Raw genomic sequence first — 17,166 nt, forward strand, 5'->3', positions numbered from 1 at the left:
GACCCGCGTGTCCCTGCCACAGCGTCCCCATCCCGACCCGCGTCTCTCCTGCCACACCGTCCCCGTCCCGACCCGCGTCTCTCCTGCCACACCGTCCCCATCCCGACCCGCGTGTCCCCCGCCACAGCGTCCCCGTCCCGACCCGCGTGTCCCTCCCACACCATCCCCGTCCCGACCCGCGTCTCTCCTGCCACAGCGTCCCCATCCCGACCCGCGTGTCCCCCGCCACAGCGTCCCCGTCCCGACCCCCGCCCCGGCCCCGCTCCCGCCGCCCTCAGCCCGCGGGCGGCGCCTCAGGGGCCGCGGCCCCGCGCGGCCGCGACTGCGCAGGCGCCGCCCCGCCCCGCCCCGCCGAGCCGAGCCGCCACTGCCGTGTCGGCCGCGGCAGATTCGCCATAAGGCGCCGCACGGGGACCCTGTTTTCGGTGGTGTTGGTTTTTTTTCCCCCCCTTTTCCCTCACTCTGTGTTCCAAGCGGGCCGCGCTCGGGCCCCGGCGCGCTGTCCCGCCGAGCCCCCGCGGCCATGGAGGCGGCGGCTGCAGGTGAGCGGGGCCGGGCGGGCGGGGGAGCGCGCAGGGATCCCCGCGCGGCGGGCGGGGAAGCGGTTCCGGCGCGGCGCTGTTGCGGCGCTGTTGCCGCTCCTTCCGCACGACAAGTAGTTCCCAGCGCGGCGGCCGGCGCCCCGCGCTGCTCGGGCCGGGGGGCTGCGGGGCCGGGCGGCTCCGGGAGCTGCCGGAGGGCTCGGGCAGCCCGAGCCGGGAGTGCTGCAGTGCCCGTCCGCCCGTCCTGAAGCTGCCGCTCAGCAGCGAGTGAGGAAGAGCCGGGAAGGAGCAGCTGGAGCTGCTGCTGGTGCCGAGTTGGAGCGTGGAGACCCTTACAGGATGTGAGGGGGCCTGCAGGGAAGCTGGAGAGGGGCTCTTCCTCTGGAACTGTAGCGATAGGACAAGGAGTAATGGGTACCAACTGAAACAGGGGAATTTTAGTCTGGATATTAGGAAGAAGTTCTTTACTCTGAGTGTAGTGAGACACTGTAACAGGGTGCCAAGGAAAGTTGTAGCTGCCCCAAGCCTGGCAGTGTTCAGAGCCAGGCTGGATAAAGCTTTGGGCAACCTGTTCTGGTGGGAGGTGTCCTTGGCCATGGCAGGGAGGTTGGACTGGATGATCCTTAAGGTGTGTTCCAACCCCTTTCCATGCTCTGATTCCGTGATTCTGTGCTCACCTGGGTTTGAAACACTGGTGAGCTCCTCTGGCAGTCACTCTAGATAAACAGTGTTAACAGCTCAAGGTCCCCGCAGCTCAGCAGAAGGCAGATGTTTAGGATGTGTTAAAGATGTTTTCACTGCGGTATCGTCTCAGGCCTTGGTGTGCCTTGTATTGGCCTGGCTTTCATTCGAGCAGTGAATAAAGTTACTCAGAGGTGGCAGCCCGAGGAGTGCTGTGTATGTGCTTTCTGCATTTCACAATCCTTATGTGCTGCTGCAGTACAAGTTTGTGAAGTGATGCTGCAACAATTTAATGCCTGTTAATTACCCTGTATACTCAAATTTGGCTTCTGGTTGTCATTCCCCAAGTTGACTTCTTAATTTTTAGAATCCTGAGTTACTTCTACCTCTCTTATGAAGTACTGATGGATAGTTTACAGCTCAAACCACCACTAAGGAGTAATAGCCATACTCTAAAACTCAGAAAGTTCAACTGCAACATGAAGAAGAACCTCTTTATGTTGAGGATGGTGCTGCAACAGGTTGTGCCCAGCGAGGTGGTGGAGTCTCCTTTTCTGGAGACATTAAAAACCCACCTGGATGCATTCCTGTGTCACTGGTCTAGGTGATCCAGCTTTGGTGGGAGGGTTGGACTAGATGGTCTCCAGAGGTGCCTTCCAACCCTATCTATTCTGTGATTCTATGAAATGGGATTTTATGCCAAGGAAAATTGCACTATCAGGAGAATAAGTGAGTAGCAGAGTATCTAACAGGTGCTATGTTACTTATGGATTATTGTTAAAACATTTAAGGACTGCTTTATATCCTGGGATCCAACTTTCAGTGAGAAATAATTCTTCTACTAGTAGTGCTACTAATAAATTAATATTTATTCAAGTGCATTTATCTTAATAAAGAGTGTTCTGAGTGTGGTTGAACCCAGAACTCTCATGAGTGCACAGTATTTTTGATTTTGCTACTGCTGAGGTGTATCTGACCTCAGATGTTTTTCCTTATGGCTGCTTCCAAAAATCTGGTTCAGTGTTGCATCTTGAAGTTGATGACTGATTAAGTAGTTTGTGCTTCTACTTTGAGGGCTTCTGAGTGGTTTTGGTTTCTGGTAGAGCACCTTACACATTTTGATATTATGCATTAGTGTATTTTAGTGGAACCTTAAGCAGTGTTGTGTTTAGCCACATGAGGGAGATCTTAGCACATGAAAATAAAAATGTCTTGCTATAAAATGTACCTACTATGGCTTTTTTTTTTTTCCCCTTAATGATGGAAAAGCTATTATTTTTCTGTGTTGGATCAAGTGATTATTCTAAACTGAGAAAAATTTCATAATTATTTGAATATCCTATTAAATCCATGTTATATCCAAGTAAGGAATTTTACATATTTTAGCCAACAAAAGTCTGTGTAGACAGTTGTCTTCTTTTAAAGAACTTTATTTAACTTTTTTCCAGGAGCATTTATGAAGATGGTGTGTATAATACAGAAAAATACATGTGCTTTTATTTGCCATCGTCAGTTAAACTCCAGCATTTTCAAATGCAAGTTTCTTTTCACAAATACAGTATCAGACAGGTTAAATACAGTGAGTTTGGGTTAGGTGAGAGTGCCACAGGTGGGGCTGGGTGAAGCTCATGGAGCTCAGCAGTGCCAAGTTCCAGGTCCTGCACCTGGGTCAGGGCAAGCCCGAGCACAAACACAGCCTGGGCCGGGACAGGACTGGAGCAGCCCTGACGAGGACTTGGGGTGTTGGTGGGTGAGAGGCTGGACATGACCCAGCAATGTGCTCTGGCAGCCCAGAAACCAAACGTGTGCTGGGCTGCATCCAGAGCAGGTGGAGGGAGAGGATTCTGCCCTACTGCTCTGCCCTGGTAATGAAACAGATTTTTGGAGGTCACTTAACAAAATGAATTAAGCATTTATATTCTAGCTTGTAGAGTTATATGTTGAATCTTAACCTTTTACTTAAGAAACCTCTGCCAAGGTACAAAAGGGCATAAGAAAATGCAAATTTCTGAAGCTTTTATAAAGAACAACACCAAAAAGGACCAAAGATACAAAGAACACGGATCAAGAGGCTCCTCTGCCCCTAAGCCTACAGAGACTGACAGACGGTACTCAGATAAGCACCAGAAGACCGAAAGCACGCATGCAGAGAGGAAGAGTTCAAGAGTTCAACCATGAGGAAGACCACGATCTTCAGCCCCAAGAGACCACCAGAGACCCCCACGGGACTACCACAGCAAACCATGCATGCCTAGAAGGCCGTGGACTTACTTAGCATGACAGGCAAGGACAGGGGCCAGGGCTTGAATATGCACAGAAAAATTGTGTAATGTACTGCGTATGGAACACCTTTGGGAATAAAGGTGGGTCAGACTAAGGCTCAGTGCACAAGTCTTGGAGAGTGATCTCACTTGTGCTGAGCGCTGGCAATACGTACCCACTCCATAACTACCCCAGGCTGTGGAGTCTATTTATTTATCCCACGTATTGCTTCAGTGAGACCCCAGCTGCAGTGCTGTGCCCACCCCTGGGGCCCCAGACATGGGAAGGATGCTCTTTGGAACAATTGAACTATGTTAAAGTCTACATATATTGGTATTACCAATATTGAGAACGGGACGTGCCTTGGCTTGTGTGGCCCTGCTGCTGACCAAGTAGGTGCCACTGTGGTGTTGCACCCCAGAGACACTTTTGGCTAGCTGGGTGTTGCAGCTGAGCACGTGGAGACAAGTCCAGGCCAGCCGGAGCTCCAGTGGTGGTGGGATGGAGCTTCCCTCACAGAGGGTCTGCTCCCTCAGAGATTTTCCTCTGCCAGAGAGGCTTTTAAGGCTATGGTGAAGGAAAGGAGTTGGTTCTCATGGAGGGCTTTATCCAGAGTTTGTATTCTGGCCCGCAGGCCTCTGAATCTAGCAGCAGCTCCAAGCAGAGCTCTGAATCCTATCACTGCTCCGTCAGAACTCCCAGATTACGTGGTTCCCCTCTCTTTTACCTGGGGGAGGGGACAGGGGAAGGGGTAGGGAGCCACCAACCAGGTACAGGAGAGGAAGTCTCAAGGGACAAAGGACACCTGGATGGCCCAATGCCCCCTGGGGGTAGAGGGCATCTTTTGAATCTGCCCAATCACTCAACGCCCTTCTGGCATTCCAGGAGTGACAGGCAGTGCCCAGCGGGGGTCAGGGTGGCAAAAGGAGGAGTGATTGACACACCTGAGCTAAGCCCAAATACCTCCAATGTGGCATCATGCTGCAGCATAGATTATGAAGTGATCTTATTGCAATGTGCAAAATATAATGTCAGAGAGTATTGAATGATTTGGATCTTAATTTTGTTTCGCTCCTGACATTTCATGTGCCTAACAGCACACAATGGATGTATAAATAGAGAAGAGTAAGAATGGGACAAGCACACAGTGATACTTGTCCAGAATACGGACTTGGACCTTTTTATAGGCTTTGCTGAGCCCCAGCCAGTCTGTATCAACTTGGTGCTTCCTGGTCAGCTTCTAAGAATTCTGGACACCAAGTGGATGTGTACCCACCTTGGAGTTGCAGCAGCAGGGAGAGATCAGCTGCAAAGCAGGCAGTAATTTCAGAGGGGTCATGTCCTTCATGACATCTGGTTTTGTAGTTCTTCATTTTACACTTTGCCTTTTCTCTGGTCCTCAGTTATATCTTTCCAAGCCAAAAAAAAAAAAAAATCTGATTTATTTAACTCCTCATGTATGCTGTGTTTGTTATTGATCTTCCTTATTTCTGTACCTTTTAAGGCTGTTGATTATGATTATTATTATTTTAATAGAGGAACAATATCCAAAGATGTAAGCCAAATATGGATCTTTTCTGTTTTTCAATAGGTCTTTGTATTCTAGGACCATCTCTTTTATAGGTCTGTCTGGTTTAGCTCTGAGGTTTTATTTCTGAGCAGTGCAGTTTCTAGCCTTGTTTTGAGGCTGTCTTTAAAGTGTTTGCTATAATTGAGATATCTTTCACAGAAAACTTCTCCAGACCATTATAAAATGACAGCAAATCGAAAAATTTATTTTGAAATGGGCTCACCTTCTTTGAAGGGTCTTTTTCCTATACAGATTGCTTTATATTGCACAGGCTCTTGGGCAGGCCTGTTACTGTTGAGATGTTTTTAAAATCTTGCTGCATTCTGATTTTTATTTTTTAAGTTACTAAAATTACCCTTAGTGACCTGCCTAACTGTTTTTTTTACCTTAAATTTGACACAGTTTAAATCTTCTTTTGCTTTCCTCATTTGATGAAACATCTATGAAAATGTTTTCTTCTATTGAAAGTTCATTTCACTGCTATTTAGCTGTGCTAGATTTCTTGTTCCCGTTTCTAAAACCTTCTTTGATGATTAGCATCAAATATGATGCTTTTAAATAGCCTTCATGCTGCTTTCAAGGATTTAACTTCTCTTGGAACTTTGTAGTCTTTTTTGTGGTTTGTTTTGTTAAAGATGCTTTTTATCTTCATATACTTTGCATTGTTGAAGTGAAGCATAAACATTTGGTTCTTTATCACTCTTTTAAGAGGGCTTTTGAGTAGTACTTTAATCATGGTTATAGAGTAACTCTCAAATAATGTCACTTTGAAAAGGGTCTTGTGTTTTACTTCTGATAAAGTTAAGAACTGTTTCTCCTCATGTGTTTCCCTGTCTGCTTGCTGGGTGAAGCAGTCATTAATGGTGTCTAAACATTTAATCTTGGCATCCTATCCTGACCTGACATTTAACAACTCTGCATAAGGCTAATTAAAGCCTAATTACTAAGAAGTTGTGCTGCTTGTCTTAAACAAAAGTAATTGGCTGTTTACATGCTGCTTTCATATTAACTGCTACCTCACATTTCATTGCTTCAACCTGAACAGAAAAAGTCTTGTTTATTATTCTTAGACACTTGAATATCTTACATGTTCAACATTTGTGTGTGAAAAGTTCTTTTACAGAACAAATAATTTGATTGGAATTGCTGTGCCCACTTTTTCCACTTTTTATTGTACTTGATATCTGTACAGAAACAACAGAGAAAAAAAAAAAACTAAAACAAAAAGCCCAACAAGACCAAGTCCTACTCTGATGAATAAGATTTTTAATTGCAGAAAGTTCCTGTTAAGAATTTGATTGTGATGAGGCAACAAAGTTTGTTTCAGCTCTGTAGTAAGTTTAGAAAGAAATAAGTTATTATTCATATTCTGAACTTAATTGCTGCATATTTTAGGAAGGTTGACCAGATGCATAATTATTGATCAACTTTTTACACAGGCCAACAAATACTCAGTGACTTTATTTTTTTATTTAATTGTGGAGTTCTAATTCCTTTTAACAGCTACAGAACATTAAAGGCACTTACAGAAGTTGTTAACTCTTGCTTGCTTTGAAAGGAAATGTGAAAAGTTTTGGATGCATTAGAATGATTTAGGGTACACATAAATATAAATAAAACAAATATAAATACATGTTTGTGTCCTTGTCCTGTGTGTCTTGTGAAAGTAATTGTTAAAACAAAACAATACCCAATACTGAGATTTCCTTTTATGCAAAATTAAAGTTTTTGGTTAGTTAAAATTGACTTTGCACTAGTTTTGTCATATACTGGTTAAAAGTATATATGACAATAATATATTCCTTGATTCCCTTAAGTACTGTTAATTTCAGTGATCTTTCCAAGAGAAGTGCTGCTTTCTTGCCCCTTTCCCATTCCCCACTACAATTTGAAAGCCAAAGAGGACAGATACAGGTTTATGCTTTGTGAAGGGGATTGGGAAGCAGGGAATCTGCTTCCTAGTCTGCAGCTTGCTCTTTGTTTTTAGAAATCCATTTGTTAAACTCCCTTTGCTGTAGCTATGCTCAGTGTGAAGGAAAAAAACCCTACTAATTAAGCAATATGCTGAGGGTTTTGGAAGAATTAGAAAAAAAAGGCTTTGCTTAAGTTATAGCTCAATTTTCCACATAGTCAATTAAGAAGAAAATTATTGGTATTATTTATTTCAGTGTATATTTAGCACAGCTTATAGGGGCAAGTTGAAGATAATGAATTACCACAAACGTGTTTAGTGAACAGAACATCCCAGATTGGTTTTGGCTGAATTTCCTGACATTTGTGTACCTGCATACTTGATTACTGTTCTTTTCTTTCTCTGCATATTTAATTGCTGCCTAATTAATTGTTCAGTTGATTTCCTACATAATTAATTATTCACTAATTAGTCATTGATTCTATGCATAGTTAATTAACTTACTCCTTATTTGATTTTTACACTTAATTGACTATAATTCATTGCTTTATTGCTACACTGCCTAATTAGCAACTGCGTAATCAATTATTGTTTGCTTATTCCATACTTGCTTAGTCTGGTGATCAGCAGAGTTTATCCTCTGCTCTCTGCCCTCCTTTTCCAGTCATTCTACCTAAAATAATTTTATTACTCTGGTTTCCATCTTGCCTCTGAGTAAAGCTTGTGCATCTTCTGTGTGTTCTCCTGGTGCTTCCTGCACCTTCACTGGCACTCTCAGTGCTCTGCCACCTGGGCAGTTCTCTTCTGGTTTTGGGTGGCCTTGCTAATCAAACACTTCTAACACCCACAGAGGCTTCTGGGCGCTCTCCTTGCTCTTCTGCCCCTCCCCAAGTCCTCACTGGGAGGAGTGAGATATAGTGGTGTGTAAATACTGATTGCAGTTGTTCAACGTGGAGACAAGAGAAAAACACTGAGCCAGAACTTCTAGGGTAAACAGCCAGCAGGTCAGGAAGCAGATACAGAGGCAAATAAAATTTCAAAGCAGAAATGTCAGCTAAATCGTGAGATTTCAATTGGTTAAATGTTTAGGTAAATGTTCGTAGGTTTTATTTTGCATTTACATTCAAAGAGCAGAGTTGTTATTTGCTGGGTCAATAACAGGCTTCATGCTCTGTAAAAAAAATAACAAAAAACAATAATGCTAACTAGAGCAGAATTAGTTCAAAGGACCATTTCAACATACTGCAATCAAAACAGAAATATCTGTGTGCTCAAGACAGCAGAATGCCTGAGAAGGAGCCCAGCTGAGCTCCTAAGAACATGTTGATTGTACCATACACTTACACAGCTGCTTGTGTGTAATAAGGGAATATTTCGAACAACAGGAGCGGTATTGGAGCTGTTTTTTCAGAGATACTGTGGAAGAGATGAAGGCATAACCTGCCTGTTGGTTTTGAGCCATGCTTTTGTTATGTTTCAAGAGCAAATACCTGTAAAAGAGACACCTCTGCTACTCTTAACTTTCAGGACACCTTAAATAAAGATTTTTTTTTTGAGTGGGGTGAACTATATAATTAGTGTGCCATGAAAGAGGTAGAATAAGTTTCAATAGGTGAGTGCTTAGGTTTGTTTTAAAAATAGGTCCCAAAATACAGCTTCCATGTTCTCATACGCCCAGATTCATCCCAAAATTCACAAACTATCACTTTATTTCTGTACTTACCCAGTGATCTCTGGTTTGGCTTGTACCTCAGAAATGCTGCTTGTTCCAGTTTGGTTTCAGTGGGTTTATGTCCCTAATTTTCTATAGGGAGGTGCAGGGAGAGCAGCAATTGCAACCGGGCTCTGGACCAGAGCTTCATACATGTAGCTGGAGAACAGCTGTGCTGTTAAAATTGGTTACTGGTTGTTTTTTTGTTTCATATTACCCCAAAGGGAGTAGGGACTCTTCAGAAATCAATTATTAAACTAAAAGACTGCAGTGTTAGAAAACAGTAATCCTCTGAATTTCTCTGGCTAAAATCTCTGGCTTTTTAAAATCTGGGATTATATTAGTCCTTCTTTATTTTTATTTACTTTCTTGACGCTTTGCTTTCATATCACACGTCAAGTACCTGTGAATTAAAAAAAAAACATAAAGATTTATCTAAAAAGTTGTGTCAAATTGACATTTTAATGGCATTCTTCATTTGCTTCTGCTGCTTTGAAGGTTTTTAGTTTGTTTTTTTGTTTTGTTTGTTCATTTTTCTTAAATCAACAAGAACTTTTCATGGAACTCAATAAGGACATCATGTCTTACATATAATTTTACCATGTGTTTGAAAATATATAAAATTAAAATGATGTTTAAGGCTGGAAGGGGAAAAAGGTCTTAAATTGTTCTTCTTCCTTTTGTGTCCTGTTAAAACATTTCTAAGATTTTAGCCAGAAGAAATTATCTGCCCTATGAGGATCTAGCTGGGAGTTTGCCCATTTCTTAAATTAATTAATTTGGGGATATATTATGAATGTGTTCATTTCACCTCATTGCTACCTGTTATGTGTCTTAAGTAAATGATAGTTACTATGTTGACTGAACCAAAATCGCAGTAACTCATGGTAACATAAATAACTTATATTTGGAAACACTAACTCCTTGTTTTTAAACTTGCTTTTTTAGGGAACAATTCCATCTTCATGTGTAAGCTTTGTAACTTATTTTCACCGAATAAGTCCGAGCTGTTGTCTCATGTCTCTGAGAAACACACAGAAGAAGGGACCGGTGTGGATGACATCATTATTCCTCTCCAGCCTCTAACAGTACCCACAAACACAAGCAAAGATGGAAAAGGTACCTTCAGAAATTGAGAGAAACGTAATTTTCAGTGTTACATATTTTTTTAATAAAACCTGTGGTGTGATGACTCTGCATTGTGTATAGAATGGTTTCCATAGTTTGTTTTTATAATAAGCACTGTGAAGCTGTCACCCCAAATTTCATTCAGCACAGAATAGATTACATAACAGATATGGATAAACTCAATGTGTTTTAGGGAATGATGACATTGGTTCATTAATTGCCAATGTCAAGTACAGTAAAGTTTCCTTCCTACAGCTTTAGTTTGAGCTCTGTACTGGGAGCAGTGGGAAGATTGTCTAGCAGCCATCTGGACACCATGGTGAAAAGCAATCAGGACACCATGGGTGAGGGTGTCTTGAGGCTTAGTTGTCCTTTTTGAGTGATCTAATTGTTTGTTGTGATTCAGGTAATGTTAATAGTTCTCTTCCAAACAGAGAAGTGGCACAATTCATAATTTATAACTGTGTTTTGATAGTGATGCTGGTAAATAAAGCAATCAGAAGTTGAATTAGCTACACATAAAAATTTTATTGTGCAATGGAAGAAGTTCCATTTGTTCCTTTCCATTTTTAACTGATCATAATTTCCATCCTTTGGAATATTGGAGATGGGTTCAAAATAATTCAGACTTTTTATCTTCTTTTATGCTCTTACAAAGTAATGGATTTATATTGCTGGCAAACCTCTTATTTAACACAAATACTAAGATTTTTCAATCATTATAATTTCTGGATTTTAAAAACTATGTGCTTATGAATCAACTGCCCTCTAATATCATACATTCAAGAATTTTTTTTGTTGTTAACAAATGTATGTGATGTTTCTTTGCTTATTTACCAGCAGTAATTCAGTAGTTATATTAACTTCACCAATGTAAGAAGATATTTCTAATTATGGTCATTTAGTATTTCACTAGAGCTGCTGTCTACGTAGGTGGCTGCTGATGAAAAAATCTCACCAGAGTATTATTTCACATAATGCCCAAAAGTACCAATGTATCAGAAGATGATAAATAAATTTCAAATCAGTTTTCAAAATGTTATTCTAATTTTATTTTCATAGCACAGAATTAATTCTTTGGGCATGCAAAATGCCTTTTCCTTTCTCAAATCTTTGTTTCCTGTTATCCCTCCACTACATATGTTTCTGAGCACAGTGAGCCTGGTACCTTGTAACATACTCATTTTAGTAAAAAGGCTCTTCTATCAACTTCGCTTTGCATTTTTGTCAGGAGCATCTGCACTTTCTATATTGTATGGGTTCAGCATGCATTGTACATTCATGAGGATAGTTTGCAATTACCATTATGATCTGCAGCAACAGAAATTAGACATAATTAGCTTTTAAGAAAACAACTTTGCAAATCTTATGTAAAATATAACATTCTTAAGTTATATATTCATAATTTACCTTTCTAATTATTCTTGGTGAATACTTTATTCATCTGATGTGTTCATATGGTGCCACCTTTTTCAGGTTATGTAGCCCAACTCTTTGCCATCTGCTGTCAGTAAGAATGTCAAGGTAAATTACTTTTCCATAGTTTTCAAGTAATGTTCTAGGCATTCTTTAGCATTTCTCCTTTCTTATCAGGCAGATTGATTGGAGAAGAGGGTTCTGAAGTCCCATTGAATTATTTTCTGTGTTCTGTTTTAAAAAAAATACAGTATTCTACAGTTGAGCATAGGATTTGGGAAAAGTTCTTCTTTAAAAACATCAATTATTCCCTCCTGCTGTGGAATCTGTAGCAAATAAAACTTGGAAAGTTTGTAGCATACAATTATTTGTTAGTGAACCAGTCTTTGTAGTAATTCAGTATTGTCATTGAAAGGAGAAATAATTGGTGAATGACAGTCTTAGAAATTACAACTTTCAGTACTTGGTGACTAATAGATGAAGGTATTTTTCTCCTTTGAAAGTGTAAATTATTTTCCAATTATTGGTAAATACTGTAGCTACCCCACAATTGGTATAGAAGAGTGAATGCTGACTTGCTAATGGAGCTTTGTTCTGCTTCAGTAATGAATTAATTATTTTATAAATACCGGGGACATGGAATATATGTTTATTACTCTAGTGTTATTTTACTTACAGTGCTCTCTGCTGCATTTTGTTTAGTCACACCACTTTCCCATTGTTAAGCCATAATCTATTTAGAGTTGATTTGTCCTAAATATTTTGGCACAATGCCGTTAAAATTTTTTTAATGGAGTTGGACCAAGGGTTCCAGGGAGATGTTGCTGTTATACATCTATGCACAAGTCACATTTTGTCCAGCTTTAATGTGACATCTTTGTTTTGGGAAATGACAGGTAATTGTAGTCATTCGTGCTTCAGTTTAGCCTAGGGCTTTTTATAATTCTTCATAATGATCTCCATTTCCTTCAGAGTGCTTGTCAAAATTCAGCTTTCTTTTGCTTCTGCTTAGTCAGATTGGTGAGGATTTGTGGACATCAATGGCCCTGGCTTCATCTGTTCATACTGTTATTACCTGATGGATTATTTTTGGTTTGGGCTGTATCTGGATTATGGGATGCATGTCTCTGTCTGTTATGAAACCTTGAAGGAAGTTACAGTCTGAGTATCACAGTTTCCTTTGAGGAGTGCAGCTCCCTAAGGTCACTTAGAACCACAGTGTGTACATCACCTTCATCCTTGCCTGAACACAAAACCACACACAGAGCCTGCATTCACACCTGGGGGACAGGAGGTGTTGCAGGTGCTGTGATACAAACACAGAACTGTAATAAAATAAGGCTGAGGATGAGATTTATATGCATGCATTTGTGTGACACTGTGTGCAGAAGAGTCTGAATATGTTGTGCTGTTGTAACTGATGAATTTAAGCTTTTTATACTGACATTTGAGGAAGGAGTCATGTTGCATAATGTGTCAGCCTGTTAAAATATGGTCAGGAGGTTTAAGTGACATTTGCACAAGTGTTTTGTGATTTCTGACAAACTTTTTGTATTAAATAGATTGATTTGGACAAGCTTACGTGGACAATTCCTATGAAGAAACAGTATAAAAATAGACTTACAGTTTATTTCATTACTCTCTTTTCGGAGTGTCTTTTTTATGCCTTTGAGTACATAATTATACATCATAGCACAGAATGTCTTCCCTGGATATTGCCATTGTTCATCCAATAGCAGTCAGCATAAAGATTGGTTTCAGTCAGTCTCTAATGAGTGCAAAATCCCCAGAAACAATGAAATTGTTCTTGAGGGAACAGGATCTTAATTCAAAATCTTTTTAATGACCAATTTAAAACTTCTATTTATGACTAAGCATCCTTGAAATAAGTGTTGGGGGGGGGGGTTATTATTTATTTAATATACTACTTTATTTTTAGCAGTTAAATAGATTCTTTTTTCTAACAAGAAATATTTTATTAACTTGGTTATGTACTGGCAGGTGAATGAAAATGTTCTACTATTAAATTACTGGGTGCTGTTTATCTTAGGTGGTTTAAGCTGGAATTTGTATACTGCAGTGTGGAGAGCTCTCTGGAGGCAAGCTGGCTAGAGAGACAGCTGGAATTTGTGGTTATGTGCCTCTTTAAAAGTTTAATTCTGTCATTGTTAACTCAAAGTAGCTTGAGATAAGTTCTGTCTTGGAAAAAGGAAACCAAGGAGCAACGAAATGACTGATAAGCCTTGGAAGTTCCTGTGATGTATGAGTTCTCCCATTAGCCCTCCTGTTCCTGTGTTTGTTGCTGCCTGCCTCATGCCACCAAACCTTTTACATGGTTGAGAACTGCTGTAAATTCTCCTACTGCTGCACACATTTACAAACATTCTTTGTTTATTTGCCACACCATTAAGAGTCACAGTGATAAGAGCTGCAATTTTGTAAGCCATAGCAGAAGTTCTATCACTAGCCATTTAAAGGAGCAGTTTTCATATTTCCACTTGCATGCAAGATTTTATTTCAGTTTTGGTTTTAATGTGAAAGTGCTGTTCTGTTTTTCATTAAATTTGCACTAAAACAGTCAGGAAGAAGTGACTCTTTGACCTGATTTTTCTTAATTTCTTGTTGTTGGGTTATCTGATGATTGCATTGGAAGAAATGAAAAGAATATCATAGATACAGAACATGGTGGTTGCATTCATTCTTTGAAGCCTTGGATTTAACTATTTTATAGTAGTCGGACCAGCATCCACATGTGTATTCCTCATGTTGGACAATTAGCAGACTGTGGTCTTGTGATGGGTTTTTCTAACAGTAAATATAATTGTTGTTGGGTTTGTTTTAATTGTTTGTTAATCAACTTAAATACTGATTGCTGTGATGGCTATCAAACTAGCATGAATGGTAATGAAGAGAAGTTGTGAGAGCACTGCAGTCACCCCTTTCTTTTGGCTGAAATTGACAGAACTGCTTTTCCTAGAGTAACATGAAATTTCAGGACACTGGTGGAGAGTTGCAAAAAGTTAAGGGAAACAGTTGTTTTTTTCTATTCATAGTAAGGTTTCTTGGCAGTTTTAAGCAGACAGGTATTCAGTCACTCCTGTAAGAAGACAGAATGCTTTCTTTTTAATCTCACAGTAATTACATGGTTAACTCAAAGCTGTGGTCTCTGATTGTGAGGTTTTGTTTGCTTGATGTTTTGGGGAAATGCTGACTAGGTTACAAATAACATGATGCTACCTTCTTCTGTTCTCCTGCATCATCTTCCTTTAAGATTCCTTAAGTCATTTAGTTTTCCATAACCTCTAAATCAACCAATTCAAAAAGGTCTTTCAGCACTTGTGCTTAAAAAATTTTGTAGTTCGGGGTTTTTTTTAATATTCTCTCTTTTTGTGATTTTTCAGACTTCTACATTGTCAATCTCAAGTTATCAGTACAGCAGTGATGAGAGAAATCTTAAGCAGGAAATACAGTTTATGTTGTTATGCATTTCTGTGCACTGCATATCATGGATTTCATCAATATTTCCTCTACTATAGGAAAAATATAGGAATGTAAAATTATAGAAAATATATGTATAGAAATATAGGTATGTAAAATTATATTGTATTTATTAGGAGTTTTGGATTACTTCTGATTTTAATTCAGGAATTTTTTTTTGCATGACTTCTGGAATTTATTTGTTACCAATAATTTTTTAGGCCAGCTTTTGGCTAGAAAGTGCTGACAATTAAGAACCACAGAAAATATTAGGGAGTAATTTTTCACTATATTAAAAAGACAATGAGATTTTGGTTCTTAAACATACATTGTTTTTCCCTGATTACATCTCAGTACCTAGATAATTTATTAGAAAATTATTTAAATTAAAAGGCTTTTGTAGTGTTGAAACACAGCAGAACAATTTTGTAGAATACATGTGCTGATAGACTGCTTGCAGTGTAATTAAGTAAAACTGTGGCACTTTGACATCTGTTGATCTCAGTAACACAAGTATTATTGCTTTGCAGCTACCAGAAATGCCAGCAAGTACCACTGCTCTAAATAAGTTTGTGTGATGCTAGCCTTTTTTAAGCTTTTGGAATAACTCCCCTCAAACTTCATTTAAGGCACCTATTTTTCAAAGATCAGAGGGATATTAGCTAATTAGCCATGGAATTTAATTGTAGTTTACTTTCAACTTTAATTTTGTTTCCTAGAGTTGCTTGTAGCGAAGAGGAAAAGGGGCAGACCAAAAGGGTCCACTAAGAAGTTTTGTGTGGATGAAGATGTGGCAGAAAATAATCCTGTTCCAAGCAAAGAGACTCCAGCTGGGACAGAGGAAGGCCCAGAACCATCTGAAGTCTCAGCAGGCAGCCTGGAGTGCAGGAAATGCAATCGGAAATTCTCCAACACACGTCAGCTGACCAAACACATCTGCATTATTGTTCTAAATGAAGGAGAAGAAGAAGGAGATGGAGGTAAGAAAACATCCAGAAAAATATCTGAAACAGGTTTTAGGACACCATGAGACCTGGCTTGGAATCCCCAGTGCTGGCTTTAAATGGAATGGAGTTGTCTGTTCCTTGTAGCACAAAAAAAAACAAAACTGAACTTAGACGAGGTATTTAAAATTCCTTCAAAGTGGCCAAAATATTTATTACAGTAATGATGGTCTTACAAGGCCCTGAAATGCTTGTTTTTGGTTAGCAACTGTTCTATTTCTCACAAAGTGGATTGTAGCTTTTCAGTGGGAAGTGGTACAGGCCCTGCAGGTGGGTATCACACACAGGTGAGGCAGGATGAGCCTGTACAGGTGTTTCTATCCCATGTCTTTGGAAACCTGTATTCTGCTCTCTTCTTTTGACAGAGTTTGCTTTTCTGGATGGCTTCTTTCACTGTACAAAAAATAATGTCAAACTCATATAAAGCTTTATGTGAATTATTGTCTTTGGCATAGGAGAGTCCAGTGTTTAAATTTAGCTTTAAGATTGAATTGGATATATTCAACCTCTCAAATTTTTGGTATAGAACAGAATGGAGTTATTTTCAGTTCTAAGGAACCTACAATGCCAACTGCCTGACCAATTCAGGGCTGACCAGCAGTTAAAGCTGCTGCTAAGGGCATTGTCCAAATAGTTTCTTAAACACTCATTGGCCTGGGACATTGAGGCCCAATCTGTTTAAAAAGACAACAGTGAGTATTTGTTCAGATTAGAGTAGTTGAAGAGATGTATAGTAGTAATCTCCTCTACCTGCCTATTTAATTTTTCCCTAAGAGGAATATCACATACATACAAAGCAATTACTTAGTCTAAATTACCTTAATTTATGTGAGTTCTGTGTTAATGGTAAAATTCAGGCTTTGCTTTTGTTACAGTTGCTCAGCATGATACTGTGGATTCTGCTTGTAGACAAAATTTGCTACTGATTTTTTTCCAGTTTTCTATTACTCTTTCCAGTCTGTCATGATTATACACAACTAGTATAGCTATTGTACTTTCATTGATACGTAGAGTTTAACTTCTGTGGAAAAACTGAATTAAAATAAGCTTAAAATATGTTGATAGAGCAGAGAAACTCTTGCTTTGATAAAGTACCTGGTTATATTTTACTGTCATCAATGGTACAATTTTTCAACTACACAAAACAACAATTACTCCAGCTGTCTCACCTCTGCCATCCTAAGTGCCCATGCCCTCTGCTGTTTGTATGTGCTAATATTTGCATTATTTTAGAAATGTCACCTTTTGTAATGTCCTTTAAAAATAAACTCTTCAGGTCAAAGTACAAACTCAAATTACCTGTTCTTGACCTGTTAGCTCATTAGAGCTCCTAAATCTTACCTCCACTGGTTTCACTACAAAATACACTGCAGATTTTCCAAACTAAATTGCTCATCCTTTTCCTTCTTCATAAAGAAAATAGCCTTAGTTTTGGGCAGATGAAACATTTTTTGTTTATTCCC

The 17,166-nt window shown here is 39.6% G+C and overlaps 1 protein-coding gene across 1 annotated transcript in view; it reads left to right on the forward strand.

Moving 5' to 3' along the window:
• The first annotated feature begins 342 nt into the window (after nt 1–342).
• Nucleotides 343–17,166, forward strand: part of ZFAT (zinc finger and AT-hook domain containing) — a 74,467-nt gene continuing 57,643 nt past the window's right edge. The window contains exons 1-3 of the mRNA XM_021542388.2: nt 343–542; nt 9,627–9,797; nt 15,419–15,679. Coding sequence (XP_021398063.2) covers nt 524–542; nt 9,627–9,797; nt 15,419–15,679 — 451 coding nt within the window. The 5' untranslated portion in view covers nt 343–523. The remainder of the gene's footprint in view (nt 543–9,626; nt 9,798–15,418; nt 15,680–17,166) is intronic.

Source organism: Lonchura striata, chromosome 1 (assembly GCF_046129695.1).
Source record: "Lonchura striata isolate bLonStr1 chromosome 1, bLonStr1.mat, whole genome shotgun sequence".
NCBI lineage: Eukaryota > Metazoa > Chordata > Aves > Passeriformes > Estrildidae > Lonchura > Lonchura striata.